The sequence below is a fragment of the Bos grunniens genome, chromosome 4 (assembly GCF_055505025.1).
Source record: "Bos grunniens cultivar Pamir isolate PY7600 chromosome 4, Bosgru_T2T1.0, whole genome shotgun sequence".
NCBI classification, from domain to species: Eukaryota; Metazoa; Chordata; class Mammalia; order Artiodactyla; family Bovidae; genus Bos; species Bos grunniens.
In genome coordinates, this window is record NC_141168.1 from 65,629,446 (window position 1) to 65,645,118 (window position 15,673).

General features: G+C 34.2%; 1 protein-coding gene across 3 annotated transcripts in view; it reads right to left on the reverse strand.

Moving 5' to 3' along the window:
* PPP1R3A (protein phosphatase 1 regulatory subunit 3A) overlaps positions 1 to 7,102 on the reverse strand; it is a 40,545-nt gene extending 33,443 nt beyond the window's left edge. For 2 of the 3 annotated variants that reach the window (XM_086396649.1, XM_086396651.1), the window contains exon 1: positions 6,302 to 7,102. In XM_086396649.1, the coding sequence (XP_086252775.1) occupies positions 6,302 to 7,089 (788 nt within the window). In that variant the 5' untranslated portion in view covers positions 7,090 to 7,102. The remainder of the gene's footprint in view (positions 1 to 6,301) is intronic. The other variant, XM_086396650.1, reaches the window with a different exon arrangement.
* Between the last annotated feature and the right edge of the window lie 8,571 nt (positions 7,103 to 15,673).

A 15,673-nucleotide genomic window follows, 5' to 3' on the forward strand; every position in this document is an offset into this window, starting at 1 on the left:
CAACTGAGCTACAAAACTATGGATTTATACTAACCTGGGTCTAGGTAGCAGGAATGATATTGAGGGGAAAAAAAAACATTTCTCCATTAATTTTGGTCAAAGGACTAGCCATATACAAGATTTTAAAATATGGAATTTATCACCAATGCCATTTTGAGTATCTACAAAGTGTCAGCAACTGGGATAGATGTTTATATATGTTAGCTAATGAATTTCTCATAGCAGCTCTGCCAAGTAGAAATTATATCCCTTTTTTACATCTGAATAAAATGGATACAAAGTGTAATTTATCCAAGTTCATACAGCTACTAATTAGTAAGAATGAAAGCCCAAATATGCCCTACTTTACTGCTTACACTGTTTCCAATATGCCTTATTGCTTTTGGAATCCTCCTTCCCTCCCAAATATACACACATACTCCAGACCCCCTGGGCCCTCCTGCTTCTGTGGAGCTCTTACCAGAACTCTGTACTCAACTCTGCCCATAGTGCTCTCTTCTCTAAAATTATCCATTTCCATTGTCTCAATCCAAACTCAAAGCCCATTTGTGCAGTTGACTTTAATTCGGTATAAGGTAGGTATAGTCCCTTCTGTCCTGGAGGTGTCTGTATTCAAGAAGAGGAGTTTTGTGTGTGTGTATCGTGTAAATGTGTGCATACGCATATAAACACACACATACCTATATCTGTATGATCTTTTAAGTCTGACAACACAGTGGGCAGTCAGGCCCACTTCAGGTGTCTGCCCTTAAGGTAACTGCCCTTACACTATTCCTGTTGGCCTGTTGGGGTGAAACCTTGGAACAAGGACAGGAGTCATGGTCAGCAGAATTGGAAGAAGGTGAAAAACTTGTGTCCCACTTCACAATCATCTTTTGCCTGGAGCTTTATTGGCCCCGTGTTCTTGGCCCCTGCTCCATTTTTACAGGCTGCAGATGGGCTTCAGGTGGGAAATTAGGCTCGTAGAGATCCCAGAGGATCCATTTGAGGCCTGGCATCTATAGTGATCCCCTTTAGCTAGGGCTTGAGAGAAACTCTTGAGTGATGAGACCCTCTTCTTCTCTCAGAAAAGGTTCAAAACTACTCTAGGGAAAGTCAAGGCTTATAGGAATATGGATTTCCCATAAGACCAGGAAGCCACAAAGCCCTGGTAGATCTCCAAGGAAACTCTAAGCTAGTTGGCTCCTTGTTGTCAACCAGCCGGCAGTTTCCAAACAGTCCTCTTGACGGGTCCTGTGCAGCTGTGTTTTATGTTTCCATGTGGCCTTGCCAGAGGTCCCTCCCTTAAACAGACCAGGGTTCCACAATTAGTTAGGACTCAAAACAGGTTGGTTATGGAATATATTAAGTCCTAAAGGCTTCATGGGGCTATTTACACTTCTTTGGACTATTTCCAGGACTCCAGATTATACTGTAAGTGTAAATTAAGGAAGTCTCACAATGCTATAGCTCTGACTGGAACATGCAATGTGAGCATATATTAGGCACCATTTTCCAGTGTTTTTCTTGGCCTCATTTTAACAATTTACCACCCTGAAAGATAAACTCTCTGTAATCTTCAAGTCATACTTTAGAAAGCCTCTCTCTCATTCCTGTTCTTGAATGTGCCTGTTTCTATTATTCTTCAGGTACTGAAGAGTGATCTTTTTTTTTCCTTTGGCCTTGAAATCTTTCAGGAATTTATTTGCATTCACCTGGCCAAGTTATAAATACCATCCAACACCTATATCATGCCATTTCATTACTTAAAATAATAAATTGGTTTCACTTAATAAAATACAAGACCATATGAAGTCAGTCTGTGTACCCAACAGTTGGGAACATTTAGCAGCTGTTGGTAGGGAAAAGGATATGCTGAAAAGGTCAGTCCCCTGGCCAGTACTCAAGACCAGTTATTGATCACAGATTTGAGAAAACTCAAAATGTAACGTAAGTGGTTCTTATTTTTCATCTGTGGCTTCCCTTGTTTACCTGAAGAATCTGAGCTTGGCTTTAATGTTCTCTCCCCTCACCCCCTCTGCTCTCAGCCCCTGTGAGGACTGTTTCCTTGGGGCCTCTGGTCTTCACTGAGTCATGTTTCCAACCTTGTGCCTAACAACACAGTACCTGAAACACAGGCCCTTAATAAACACTTAGGGAATGAATTTTGAAACCCTAACAAGAAGACTATGATGTCAGAAGAAATAACACAAGTCCAAGAACCAAGAAATTAGCTGAACACAATTTGATAATAATGATGGCAATTATATTTGAGTTTTGATAGCTATATATGTGCCCAACACTTAACTAGAAGCTTTAAAAATATAATCTCATTTTATGTTAACTTAATCATCACAAGACTGGACAAGCACCATTGCCCCTATTTTACATATGAATAAATAGCGGCTTTAAGAAGTAAAATAATATGTCCGTAGCCACATAGTTATTAAGTGAATATTAACTGGGATAAATATGTATTATGAATATTATAAATATGTATTATGTATTATGAATATTATAAATATGAACTGGGATAAATAACATTTGTTCAATGCCTCAATTAAGCCTTTTTTAACCCTTTTGATCTAGTCCTTATTTTTTTAATTTATTAAGCATGAAAATTTTAATAGTCATTAAGATCTTTTCCAACTTTAAGATGTTCCAGATATCAGGTAACATACATCTCAAGAAAACTGACAATTCAGTGGGTTTCCCTTGTTGATTAAAATCCTGAAAAAAAAACAAAGAAAATTGCTCTCCAAAACAGAAATTTCAGAAACTTTGAAAAGAAAGAAAAGAGAAACTTTTGGATAGTTTGGGCCTCCCTAGGGTTTTTTAGATCCACCTAAAGCTAGAGTTAGCCTTGGCTTTTTACAGGAGTTATTATTTTCTGATAACTTACTATGTGCCATACACTAGGCCAAAACTTTGTATGTATTACTTTACGGAAATCTCTAACAATCTCTATTAGATTCTAATTGTTATTCACAATTAACAGAAGGGATATTGAGTTTAACTTGCAGAAGGTCACACAGCTAGCATGCAGTGCAGCTTAGACTCAAACCCAGATATGTTTATCTCTGAAACCCAAATTTTAACTTTGGAGGTATATTGCTTCTGCATGTTATTTTTAGTTTATTTATCTAATATATCTAATATTACTTACGTCAATTTTATTTAATTCTTTTGGTCACTTATTTTGAAATAATGTTCATGGGACATAGATCAGCAGTGTGCTTAGTTTGTTTGCTAACACATACTCCAGTACTACATATGTGGTGACACTTATCAAGTATCTCATGATGCATGCCTTTCAGTGCAATTAAATACCTCTGGGTCACTCTCGGTCACATGCCTATGAGTTACAAATTCTCTTTTCCTCCCCCACTAGATATTTCTTTTGATCCAAAGGGGATAGATTAATAAGAATAAAGAAAAACCAAAAACAAAAAAATCAGACAACCACATCAATGTGGAGGTTTGCAAACTCTGACCTGAAAAAATCTTCCATAGAGAAGACATCATGCCTAGGGTGACTGACATAACAGAAATCCTACCTCACTAAATGTGTTCCCACAGTTCATTCTGTACTGTTTAGAAGAGATTCTTGATGCTTTTAGAAGATACAATCTCTGAGATCCTGAAAGCAAATTAACTTTGGGATCAAGAGGAATTCACTTTAGTTGCTACTCTCTACGTTAAGACAGACTTATTTTCAGTCTAACTCTGACTTATATTACATACTATTATTAATCTACCTGCATATATGAAGTAAAAATTGACACATATTTCTCTTCTGCATTTGTCTTCTCAAACAACTGACGGCTAAATTAAATTACAAATTAAATTACAAAATTCTGTAACTTTTGAAGGGAGGAAGATATTTTAGAAGCTGTAACTTTTTTGATCAAATAAGTGTTAGTGAATTTTTGCTTTAGCCGAGTACACATTTCGTAAAGAAACACTAATAAGATGTGCTATTTTTCCTTAACCAAATTCTTCACAATGAAATCCAACTGCAATATTCATTTAGAAATTCGATAATGCTCTCTTGTGTGAGTTTTAGGAATATTTGAAACCCCATTGCATATAAATTATATCATGGAAAAGCTGTATAAATATTCTATTATGGCACATGCTGTTCTAAGGATCTGTCAGGATTTCCTTTATACACTCCATTTTGAGTGGTATATAAATCAGATGTAAAAATTCATGTTGGACTGAAACTTAGCACAAAAGGCCTTCTCCAGAGGCAAATGCATTTTTTTTTTTTTCAAAATGTGGTTTGAATTATGTTGGTCATTTTTAAGTTATAGAAGTGCAGAAAATGTATTTGTGGTTTTGAAGGAGAGAGATTTTTTCCATTTTTATAACTCATTAGGAAACTTTACAGGCCTTTAGACCATTTTGTGGTTTAGTTCTTCTCAAGTTTTTCCCCAAAGCAATATTAAAACTTGAATGGTGTCCGCTATGAACCTAACAATTACTGTTCTGAATATAAATGTGGGTATGGATATATATCCAGTTATACATATCTTAGACTAGGAGAAGTTTCAATAATATCAAGACTGGGGTAGATTAGGCCTAGCAGTTATCCATTTTTGTCCTTATGTTCAAGTCAAGTTTGGTCTATCAAAGGAATCCTCTATCTTTACCATAGTTCAGCTTGTAATGCTTATAATTTTAAACTGCATTTCTAACTTGCAGAAAAATCCAGAGTTAAACACTCCTTCTTTTATGAGAGCTTTGACAATACGGCTGTGCCTTTTTTAAATTTTGCTTTTCTCTAATATATAGACCAAGTTGCAGCCTATACATTATTCACTGATGATGATTTTATTTGTATTTAATATGTGTATGTTTATGTATACAAATTAGTTTATTAAATAGTGTTGAACATATTTTGTCTACATAGCTAACATGTTGCTGAGTGATCTCATAAACATAAATTATTTTAGCACACAGATTATGATTTTATTATTTCTCAATAGCATCAGTTAAAACCTAAGAAATTTATTTGGACTGAGAAAGACAGCACAACTCACAAAGTCAGGTAAACCAATCTTTAAATTACTTTAAAGGATAATGAAAACAGAAATATTTTATATGATTGAATTGTTTCACTTACATTATATTTAGTTCATTAATGCATTAGAATAGCACATTTAGTGGTTATTATTTATTATCATATAATAGATCAAGGCATTAGAGCATGAAAGATTAAAAATTTTCCAGTGTAATTCTTTATGTTTTTATTTAATTCCACTTAGAATCTGGATGTCTTGATTCCTAAAACAGTTCCCTTTTCATCATATTACACTATTTCTGGTGCAGTTACTAGAATCTTTGGGTCTAATGACAGTTAGGATGGACCATCCAGAAAATAATCAAGCTTTTGCCTGTGGCTGGTAGAGCAATGTGATTTTCCTTTGGGACACTCTGAGGAGCAGGAGACATCCATCTCCTCCTGGATGTTTTATCTACTCACCTACTGTCATGGAAATGAGCCAACTCTACAATAGAGAGAACGAACTGAATACCCATTTATTTTTATTTTATTTTATTACATTAACAGGAGAGCAAGGTTACTAATGAAGGGTCATATCCCAAATCTCTAATCTATAAAGCTAATATCCTTATTTCTACTTGGGTCATTTTTTTTTTTATTCTGCTCCATTTACTTTTACTAAATTATACTACTTTGTGTTCTATAATGTTACATTTGGTTATAATTATAAATTTTTATGGATAATTCATATACCACTCATATACTACTTTCTCTTAGCTTATCACTAAAGTCATCATAGCTCTTAAAATGTAACTAAATATGTGTTACTCCAGACATCCCTATACAACTAAATGTCATTGAAAAGTTTGAGGGGAAGTCTATGAATTTCTGAGCACTAGGTACATATTGAAACACAGTTTTATGCTCATCAGAAATGTTTTTAAGTACGGCAATAGTATTTAAAATATTAAACATAAATATACTTTAAATGGCAAATAAACAGTTTTACATGTTAAGAATCTAGATTCCATTGTTTGAATTTAAGCAATTTATAGCTCATTAGGTAGGAAATATACATATTGCACTCCCCGTGCTATCTGTTACATTATACCCATATTTTCCTTATATCTGGAGGAGAGATGACACAGTACTATTATCCAAACATCACTGACCTTGTTAAAGCCCAGCACCATTGCTTTATACATAACAAGACTATGTTTTTAAACAGTATGGCTATTTCTTGGTAGTGAAATAAAGAATGACTTTTAAAAACTTTAAAATTATGAAAAGTAATGATGTAAGATATAGCCTCACCTTGATTTTACCTTTAAGCAGCCTTTTATTTGTCTATTAGGAACGTCTTCCTGTAGTTTTTCAGGCTCCGGCTCTTGTTCTTTCTTTTGACAAATCAATACATAATTTGTGCCATTATTATTTGACCAAAATGTACCAACAGAAGTTTCATAACGTATACAAAACTCAACTTTACTGCCATCTTTTTGGTAAGGAGGAACCAATGATATCTTAAAGGAGAACTGGTCAGTTTCACCATCACATGAATTTGGAATATATTCTGCTAATATATCATAATATGACTGCCAGTCATCTAAGGACATTCTCACATATACTAACTTCTCAAAAGAAACATTCAAAACTCGAATAATGCCCTTCATACTTGTAGATCCAGGAGGATACTCGGTTGATTCCAGTATTGCTTTCTGTACTTGAAGTTGTTGCATAAGATCTTCTTTTGAAGAAGGCAAGCCAAATTGTGGAGATAAAACATATTCTTCTGTGTGGAAAACGTCCTGCCTTAAGTCAAAATCAGCTGAACCACTCGGTAATTCCCAGGAATCAAATTCTTTAACAGACACAAGATTGAGTCCAAAGGTATCAGCAAATGAAACTCTTCTTGCACCTGATGGTGGAGAGTCCAGGTAAAGGTCTTCAGATGATTCAGAACCTCGTCTGCTAGGTTGTGGGGAGAATCCAGGTCTGAAGGTAGCTTTAACTTCTTCATCTTCAGAAAGAGAATCAGATAAACTAGGAACTTCTAAAAAGTTATCTTTGCTAATCTGACTAGGTTCTTCAGAAGGCTCCATTAGGCTCTCTGATATCAAATAAGGGAGAACTGTATAACTAGTAGAGGCTGATATTTGAGACACTGAGGCTTAAAATAAGTATAAGGTTACAGTTGACATTGCAAAAAGGAGTCAGCTCTATAAATAGGTCTGATGGCGTGTAAACTATGCTTGCTTGCCTCCAAAGGCCTTTAATATGATAGCATCCACATTAACTCTCGGCAGCATGTTTCAGATTTAACTCTTAATTTTTAAAATTGAGTGTGTTTATGAGTTCTAAAGAGACATCTTAAATCATTTTCTGCTGTGTTCAAAAATCTGAAACTTTAGAATAAAATATTACTTTAACCTGTTGATATTAAAAATTAAAAATTGAACCATTTATTTTAAAAGAGAATAAAAATAGTATCACAATACTAAATATGTAGTTTGAGTTCGATCCATCCATTGAAGAAGGCAAAGGAAGGCAGGAGAGAATAAGAGCATTTATAGAATTCGAAAGATCCAGTATTTAATAATAATGATAGCCACCATTGATCATGGACTTATGTATAATGTAACTCTAAATGGTTAAATAAGATGCTGGGAGTTCTGAGGAAAGAAACAAGATTTAGATGGAGAAGGTATCATTTGAAAGAAATCATGAAGGGTAGGTAGGACATAGACATGTAGGGTTAGAATGAGGTAGATTTTCCAGGTGGAAGAAATAGTGTAAGTTAAGGTGTAAGACAAACAATTAGTCAAATCTGTTATTTCAAACATTAGTAAGTTTCTTTTAATTAAGTCACAGAAAAATATAAACAAGTAATATGTTAATGACTTGAAATATAAGTAGGCAGTGATAAACCTGGTCCAGGAATAAAATATTTATGTAGAATAAAATGTTTGGCAAAATGCCATTTTATGCTCACAAAGCAGAAGTTAATACCATGACATGTTGGGGTTCTATGTGAATTTTAGAGTGTGAGCAGCCTGTTTAGACTCTCATATTTTTGTATTAATGTAAAATCTATTTTGTAGATAACAATTGGGAAATACCTATAAAAATGTAAACATACATATGCTTTGACCTAGAAAATGCTCCAGCTACAAATTTGCCCTATCAGTAAGGGATAAGTCTGCAAAGATGAATGTAAATATATGTTCATAATAGGACTGATTATTTTAGAAGCTATCTAAATATCCATCAACAGGGAAATTGACAAATAATGTTATACCCATTCAATAGAATATTTTACAGTCATTAAAAAGGATAAAGTACCAATTTATGTGTTGATGTGGAAAGACAACCAAAATCACTTCTAAGGAAAGAAAAGAAAGTATGCGCAGATACGTACATAGAAAATTACTGGAAATACACAAAAGAAACTACTAGGAGCAGTTATCTCTAACCACAGAGGTTGAAGGTTTTAAGTGAAAAGGACTCATTCATTTCACTTTATGGTCTCTGTATTATTTGAAATACTAGCCATGACCACGGTTTTTTTTTCAATGTATTTTCAACTCAAATAAATTGTGAGAGGTGATTATTTTTTTAAGAGAAGTCAATAGCATACTTTCTTAAATTTAAACTTTATAAATAATTATGACTTACTGAATAACTTGAATTGTGTACAATAGTGAATTAAGGAATTATTTTGCAAGATTAAAAATAAGTATTATCTATCTAGGATAAGGAAATGAAAACTACTTTAGGCTTTATCACATAGCTAGAATGGATGATAACCACATGGATTGTTCAAGAATGGAGAATTGTTGTGGAAATGATATAATAATGTACTGAAGTAGTTTAACTATTCAAGGATGATAAGCAGAGACATGGAGATAAAGACCCCTGGGTTTGTACTCTGGCTGTGATACTTACTAGCTGGGTAACCTTCAGAACATTGCTTAAATTTTCTTTTCTTTGATTGCTAAAATGTAATGTTAACAATTAAATGAGATGCTTACTAAATAAATATTTATTTAATATATTGCTAAATAAATAGCTATATATGTTTGTGAAAGGTTGATTTCTGAGATACACCAATAGTTAGATCAGCTAGTTAGGTGGATAGGATAGATAGAAATAGATTGTAAAGAATCTACATATACAATAATAAGTAATGGTTTGTAATTTGTTTCATTTTTGTCTTTTTCAAAGGCTATATTATAGAACACTTAGCTTTAGAAGACATAAAATAGCTCTACATTAGGAAATGGTCCTGTTTTTTGAGTTAAAATCTCCTTTTCTTAATTTATCTTTCTGCAGAGCACTACACCCTAGATTTGTAGTAATTGCTGCCTATCTTTTGGAGTTTATAACCTTCGCATAATTATAGATGGTTGACATATTCCCCCTTAGTCACTGCTTAGCTAAAGCAGAGTGATTTCCTCTTTTTAATCTCTTCTTATAGGTCAATCCTTCAGCACTTTTTATCATTTTGTTACTCCTCTATGAATCTTTCCAGCTTGCCTATATTATTCTGGTAATGAGCTGCCCCTAGATGAATGTAGTAGCACAGATCAAGTGTCTCTGGGGCATGGAGAAAGCTCTATCAGTTTCAGCCTTGTGACTTGGTGTTTGTATCAATTAAAATTCACATCTCCTTACTTTTTTTCCATATCAGGCCAATGTCTCATTTTCTTATATTCACTGCTACCTCAATTTTAATAATATGAGTTTTATATTTTCCTCAATTACTTAAGTATACTGTTTTTATCCATTATGACTATTTATTTATTTAATCAAATTTCAGTTCAAGTTTCCATACATTTACTTCTTTTGTGTTAACCAAATATTTTCAAAGGTACCTTTAACATAAAAGACTGTTTCAATCAGGATCCCTGTAAATAGGAAATATAGACGTCATGCACAAAATTTGATAATTCCAGCAGGGCTTATTTACAAGCATCTATTTAAAAGTGTAAATGCAGAAAATCCACAGGAGTTTGTGCAGTAAACTGGAGCCAATTGCATCAGAACTGCTACAGTTTTTCAAGGAATGAGGAAAGGGGCCAAGTATCAAAACTTCAAAGCACAGAGTGTCATAAACTATTCACCAGGCTGAAGGGGATCAGTGATCTTTAGTCAAGGGACACAGTCAGCTGAAGATGAGCAGGAGTGATCCATGGGCAAACACACACTGAATTCACTCTTATCCTTTCATACAGTATCCTACCAGTTACCCGTTGGCCAAAGGCTATGAGTACTATTACAGTTCATTCAGGTCAGTCTCCCAGAGCACAGAGCAGGATGGAAAAGGGTGAAAAAAGTGGTGCATGAATTTGGAAGAGCAAACAAAAGATAATGGAGATTAAAAGTTTTGTATTTATGTATCTTTATGAGCTTATGTACTATGTTTAAGCATATGTGTGTGTGTGTATATTTTCTGAATATTCCATCTCAATGCCAACTGAGTTTCTATTCCTTGATCTTCTATTATCACAGCAAAAAAATAAGTTCAATTATCTAAGATCTATAAGCTCTGATACAGTGCAAGTCACATAAGAAATATTGATCTTATCCACAGATGACTAAAAAAGAAATAGTGTTTTTTTGAGATTAATTATAATATTGCATTTGTTTCCCTTGTTAGCCTAAGTCTTTGTCTGCAACTTAAACTCAAGTAACATTTTGTCAAAAGAGAATCTGGAACAATGATTATTCACAAGTGAAAGTAAAGGTCGCTCAGTCATTTCCGACTCTTTGTGACACCATGGACTATGCAGTCCATGGAATTCTCCAGGCCAGAATACTGGAGTGGGTAGCATTTCCCTTCTCCAGGGGATCTTCCAGACCCAAGGATCAAACCCAGGTCTCCTGCATTGCAGGTGGATTCTTTACCAGCTGAACCACAAGGGAAGCCAACTGATACAGAACAAAAATCACTGAGTGAGATGCTCAAACTACACAGGCTCAGGTGCACTGTCAGATCTACTGAGTGATAGCTTCCAGGTTGCTGGTGCCCCACAAGTGGTTCTGGTTTGCAGAATGGTTATAATGCATAATCTACTACTTTGTTGGCCTTAGGGTCAAGGACTTAGGTTCTAGTTAGAATTATAGCTATCATCCTGCAATTATCACATCTTTTTTTTTTTTTTTTCTTATGCGGAGGCTACAAAATACTTTTACAAAAAACGACAAAAGTTTAGTTGAGTTACAGAGAAGCAGAACGCTGAGGCACTTAACAGTCTTCTGGGCTACCCCTTCATTTTCACATAAGAAAACTGAAATCAAGAACAATAAAGGACCCCAACATTTGGAACAGTGCTGGGACTTAAACTCAGATGTCTCTGCTTTCAGTGCAGTATTCTCCATAGTATACCATCCATACACCAACTTTTAGTTTTATAATGCATAATTAACAAATTAATCATTCTTTGAAAGATAGTCATTAAAATTCATTTGTTCTAGATTTAGTTTACTTTTATAATCAATTAACTTTTGTGAACTTTCTTTTTTCCATTTGATGAAAGATCTCCCAAGATGTCCAAATAATTTTTCTTTGTGACAGAGTCTCTCAACCTTTTTTAACCCATGCTCCTTTGGTAAATATAATATCTTACACTGTTTTATTTCTCTTCCTCAGACTTTGTTATACTCCTATTTGGGAATTACTGGTCTCAGTTATAAAAATGAATTATATAATCTCTTTAGAGCTAATATGGATATTTATTATTTTAAAGGACTGTTAAAGGGTCCTACTTCAATCATGCTTTAAGGATTAAGCCATGCCCTCCTCCAGGGGATCTTCCTGACCCAGGAATCAAATCTGCAGCTCTTATGTCTCCTGCATTGGCAGGTGGGTTCTTCATCACTAGCACCACCTGGGGAGCCTAGTGACAAGTCTATATAAAGAATAAAAATTGTATATATTATTATGGTTATTCTTGATGATGATAATATTGCAGTATTGTTGATCATATTAACATACCTCTATTTGACAGATAATACAACTGTGGGGTTTGAGAACAGTGTCTAGAGACACACTGTATAGCTTATATCCTGCTTCTATTTATTAGCTGAGGGGCTTTAGGTAATTACTTAACCTTTCTGTGCTTTTATTTCTGCAGCTGTACAATAACAATACTAATAGTTCCTACCTCCAAGGTTGTTACAGGATCAAATGAGTTAATAAATGGAAAGCTTATGAAGAAATAAAAACATGCAATTATGGTGGTTATAAAATTCACAAGGAAAAAGATCACTTGAAATTTCATCATCTAAATTATGTGATGGGGGCTTCCCTGGTAGCTCAGTCGTTAGCTCCTGGAGTGCAGGAGACCTGGGTTCAATCCCTGGGTCAGAAAGATCCCTTGGAGAAGGAAATGGCAACCCACTCCAGTATTCTTGCCTGGAAAATCCTATGGACAGACAGTTGGACACGACTTAGCAACTAAACCACCACCACCAAATTATGTGACATGATAGAAGTGTTAGCTAACACTTTGGTGGTAATCATATTTCAAAATATAAATTTATGAACTCAACATGTTGTACACTTTAAACTGGAACAGTTATCTAATAATCTTAAGGGTGCATGCAGTCACTCCATTGGGTTCGACTATTTGTGATCCCATGGACTGCAGCCCACCAGGCTCCTCTGTACATGGAATATCTCAGGCAAGAATATTGGAGGGGCTTACCATTTCCTTCTCCAGGGGATCTTCCGAATCCAGGAATCAAACCACATCTCCTGAGTCCCCTGCATTTGTAAGTGAATTCTTTACCCCTGAGGCACCTGGGAAGCCCCAAACTGGGACAATATTATATGTCAATTATATTGCACTAATTTTTTTAAATCCAATCATCTAGTATAGTCACTGTGCAATTTTCTTCATGAAAGAATAATTCTTCATGGGCAGAATTATTCATCTTGTGTACCATTGTATTTCCATATATCCCATATTATACAAAATGGGTGTGTGCATGGATGGATAGATAGGTGGATGGGTGGATGAGTGGTAAGCAGGATGAAGGACTTCGACATAAGCCATCATCTTCCTGGAATTCAAATATCCTTTTTATTGTTAATTCTGTACTTCTGCAATATAGTAAAGTCAATATATATAATGTAAAATCCTGAAGTAACTTTTAAATTATTTTTAAAAACTATTAATCATATGTGGAAAATGTGGCAATTCTCTATCTGCCAAAATAATTTGTTAAGCAGAATACTCTATTCTTTGTTCAGGCTAAACATTTTCCATAGTAAAGAAAATGTAAAGACAATGCATGCTGTTGGGAAAACATAAGAAAGAATTGTATTAGTTTCAGATTCACTTCCTACTTCATTATTTTAGAGGCATAAATATATTTTCTTTGCATTGAGTCACCATAGGTTCAGACCACTAGAAGACTTTTGCCTTCTCCTCCACTTCATACTAGTCCTTCCTTATTGTTACAGAATTAAACAAATTGTTTAAGATAGAATGAAACAATATAAGACATGGAAGGATATAAAATTCAGTTTTGGAAAATTAAGAGTTTCTGAGATTTTACCATGAGATCCTACATAAATAAGCATGCAGGTACTACAGTTTTTTCAATCTACTTACAGGGTACAATTTTAATATATGTGACTTACTTTTTTATGTCATATTATTTGAGTTACTATAGGCAAAAATTCAGCATTAGTCATGGGTTTTTCTCAAAGTTTCAAAGACAGGTATATACTTTATGCAATGTTTGGCACAATTTTGGGTGATGATAAATACTTAATGCTTCTTCAACAACTTAAAGAATCTCAAACTGAATATATCACGCAGAGTAGGATGCCTACTATTGTTTAATATTGTAACAAAGCCAACAACAATGCCAGTTTTGTCTCAAATATACATTATTTTATTTAACCGGGCCAGGACCTGTGATATATGTTACACTGCTGGATATGTAGGTGGAAGGCAAAGGATCTGAAAAATCTCTAAAATTATATGTTAAATTTATTCATGTCTAAATTTTACTGTTGACTATACACAATTTTTATTGCAAGTCCTGAACCAAAAAATTTAACAATTTTTGATATCTGCAAATAATTATTTGACAACCAAGAGGAGTTGGTCCTGTGAATTAAAAGTAGAATATTTGCAAGTCTCTTTCTCATGCACTTGAAGTTCATTCAAAACTGAATCAAAATCCTTTATAAGAAATCTCTTTGTTATGGAATATGAAAAATACATGATGATGTTTATATCAAAACATACACACATTATGTGTATCTCATCTGACTATTTAGGTGAGCAATAAACAGAACTTGCTTAATTTTTCATAAGGCATTCTTGGTACAGTGAATATAGTGGACATCATTCTAAATTTTCCCATGGCAAATCATCTTTTACCAATAGAGTAGTCAACTGTCACTGGATTATTTTAGGTTTTTCTTAAAATATATAAAAAAAATCTAGGCATAATCTATGGTTTAACTCAGTATCTTAATAACATATATATATATATACATGTATATTAAATTATATAACAAAATATTGTCAAACTTATAAGGAAGTGAGAAATACATTTCCTAAGTGGAGTCAGCTTGATAGTTTAAATGATTTTCTCACAGATAAACAGTTGTTTGGCAAATTGTCTGGAATATACACTTGGGAGGTTGTGTTTCTTCACTGTAAGGTTGACATTATTTTGTCTTAGAATTGGAAAGCTCCTTGGAGATCATTTTATCCAAAGCCCACCCTTAAACAGGAATGCTTCTGTCTTTACCTTGTATAAATCCATTGACAGCAAACTCACTGCTTCGTGAGGCATCACATTCCACTTGAATAAATTAATAAAAGCTCTATTATTTTGTGCTATAGTTTAATTTACATTAGTTTTTGTGTTTTATTTTTATTGTTGTCTCAGAAGCAGCATTTGATATCCTCATAAGAACTTACTGCCTTAACCAAAGTCTTTTGTATCAACTGAAGCAAAACTTTTAAACTATTACATTTATACTAAAAGCTCACAAATCATTAATGTACAGCTCACTGAATTTTTCCCAAAGTGATCTTAGCCATTTAACCAACTACTTTGAAAAATGGATTACCAACTCCAGCAAGAAATCCTCATACCCACTCTCAAAAGCTGTATTTAAAGGTAACCACTATTTTGACTTCCATCACCACTGATTAGTTTTTCTTGTTTTTAAGTTTAATTTTTCTGAAACCAAACTCTGGTCTAGTTTCTTTTGCTTAATATAATATTTGTGAGATTCATCCATTCTCTTTGATATGTCCTCTTCTATTTTATGAAAAGGTCATAACTTACTATTCATTCTACTGTTGAAAGACCTTTGGTTTGTTAATATATGAACCCTAAAGACAGTTTAGGAACATATATTCTAAACTTGTATATGTATATTCTAATTTATTGGGCTTCCCTGGTAGCTCAGAGGTTAAAGCATCTGCCTGGAATGAGGGAGACCTGGGTTCGATCCCTGGGTCAGGAAGATCCCCTGGAGAAGGAAAATGGCAACCCACTCCAGTACTCTTGCCTGGAGAATCCCATGGAGGGAAGCTACTACCAAGCAATTTATCAAAGTGGTGGGACAATATACACTCCAAATAGCAATGTATGAGGATCTGAGTTACTATGAGTTCTTGCAGGCCCAGGGTATTGTCAATAGTTTTA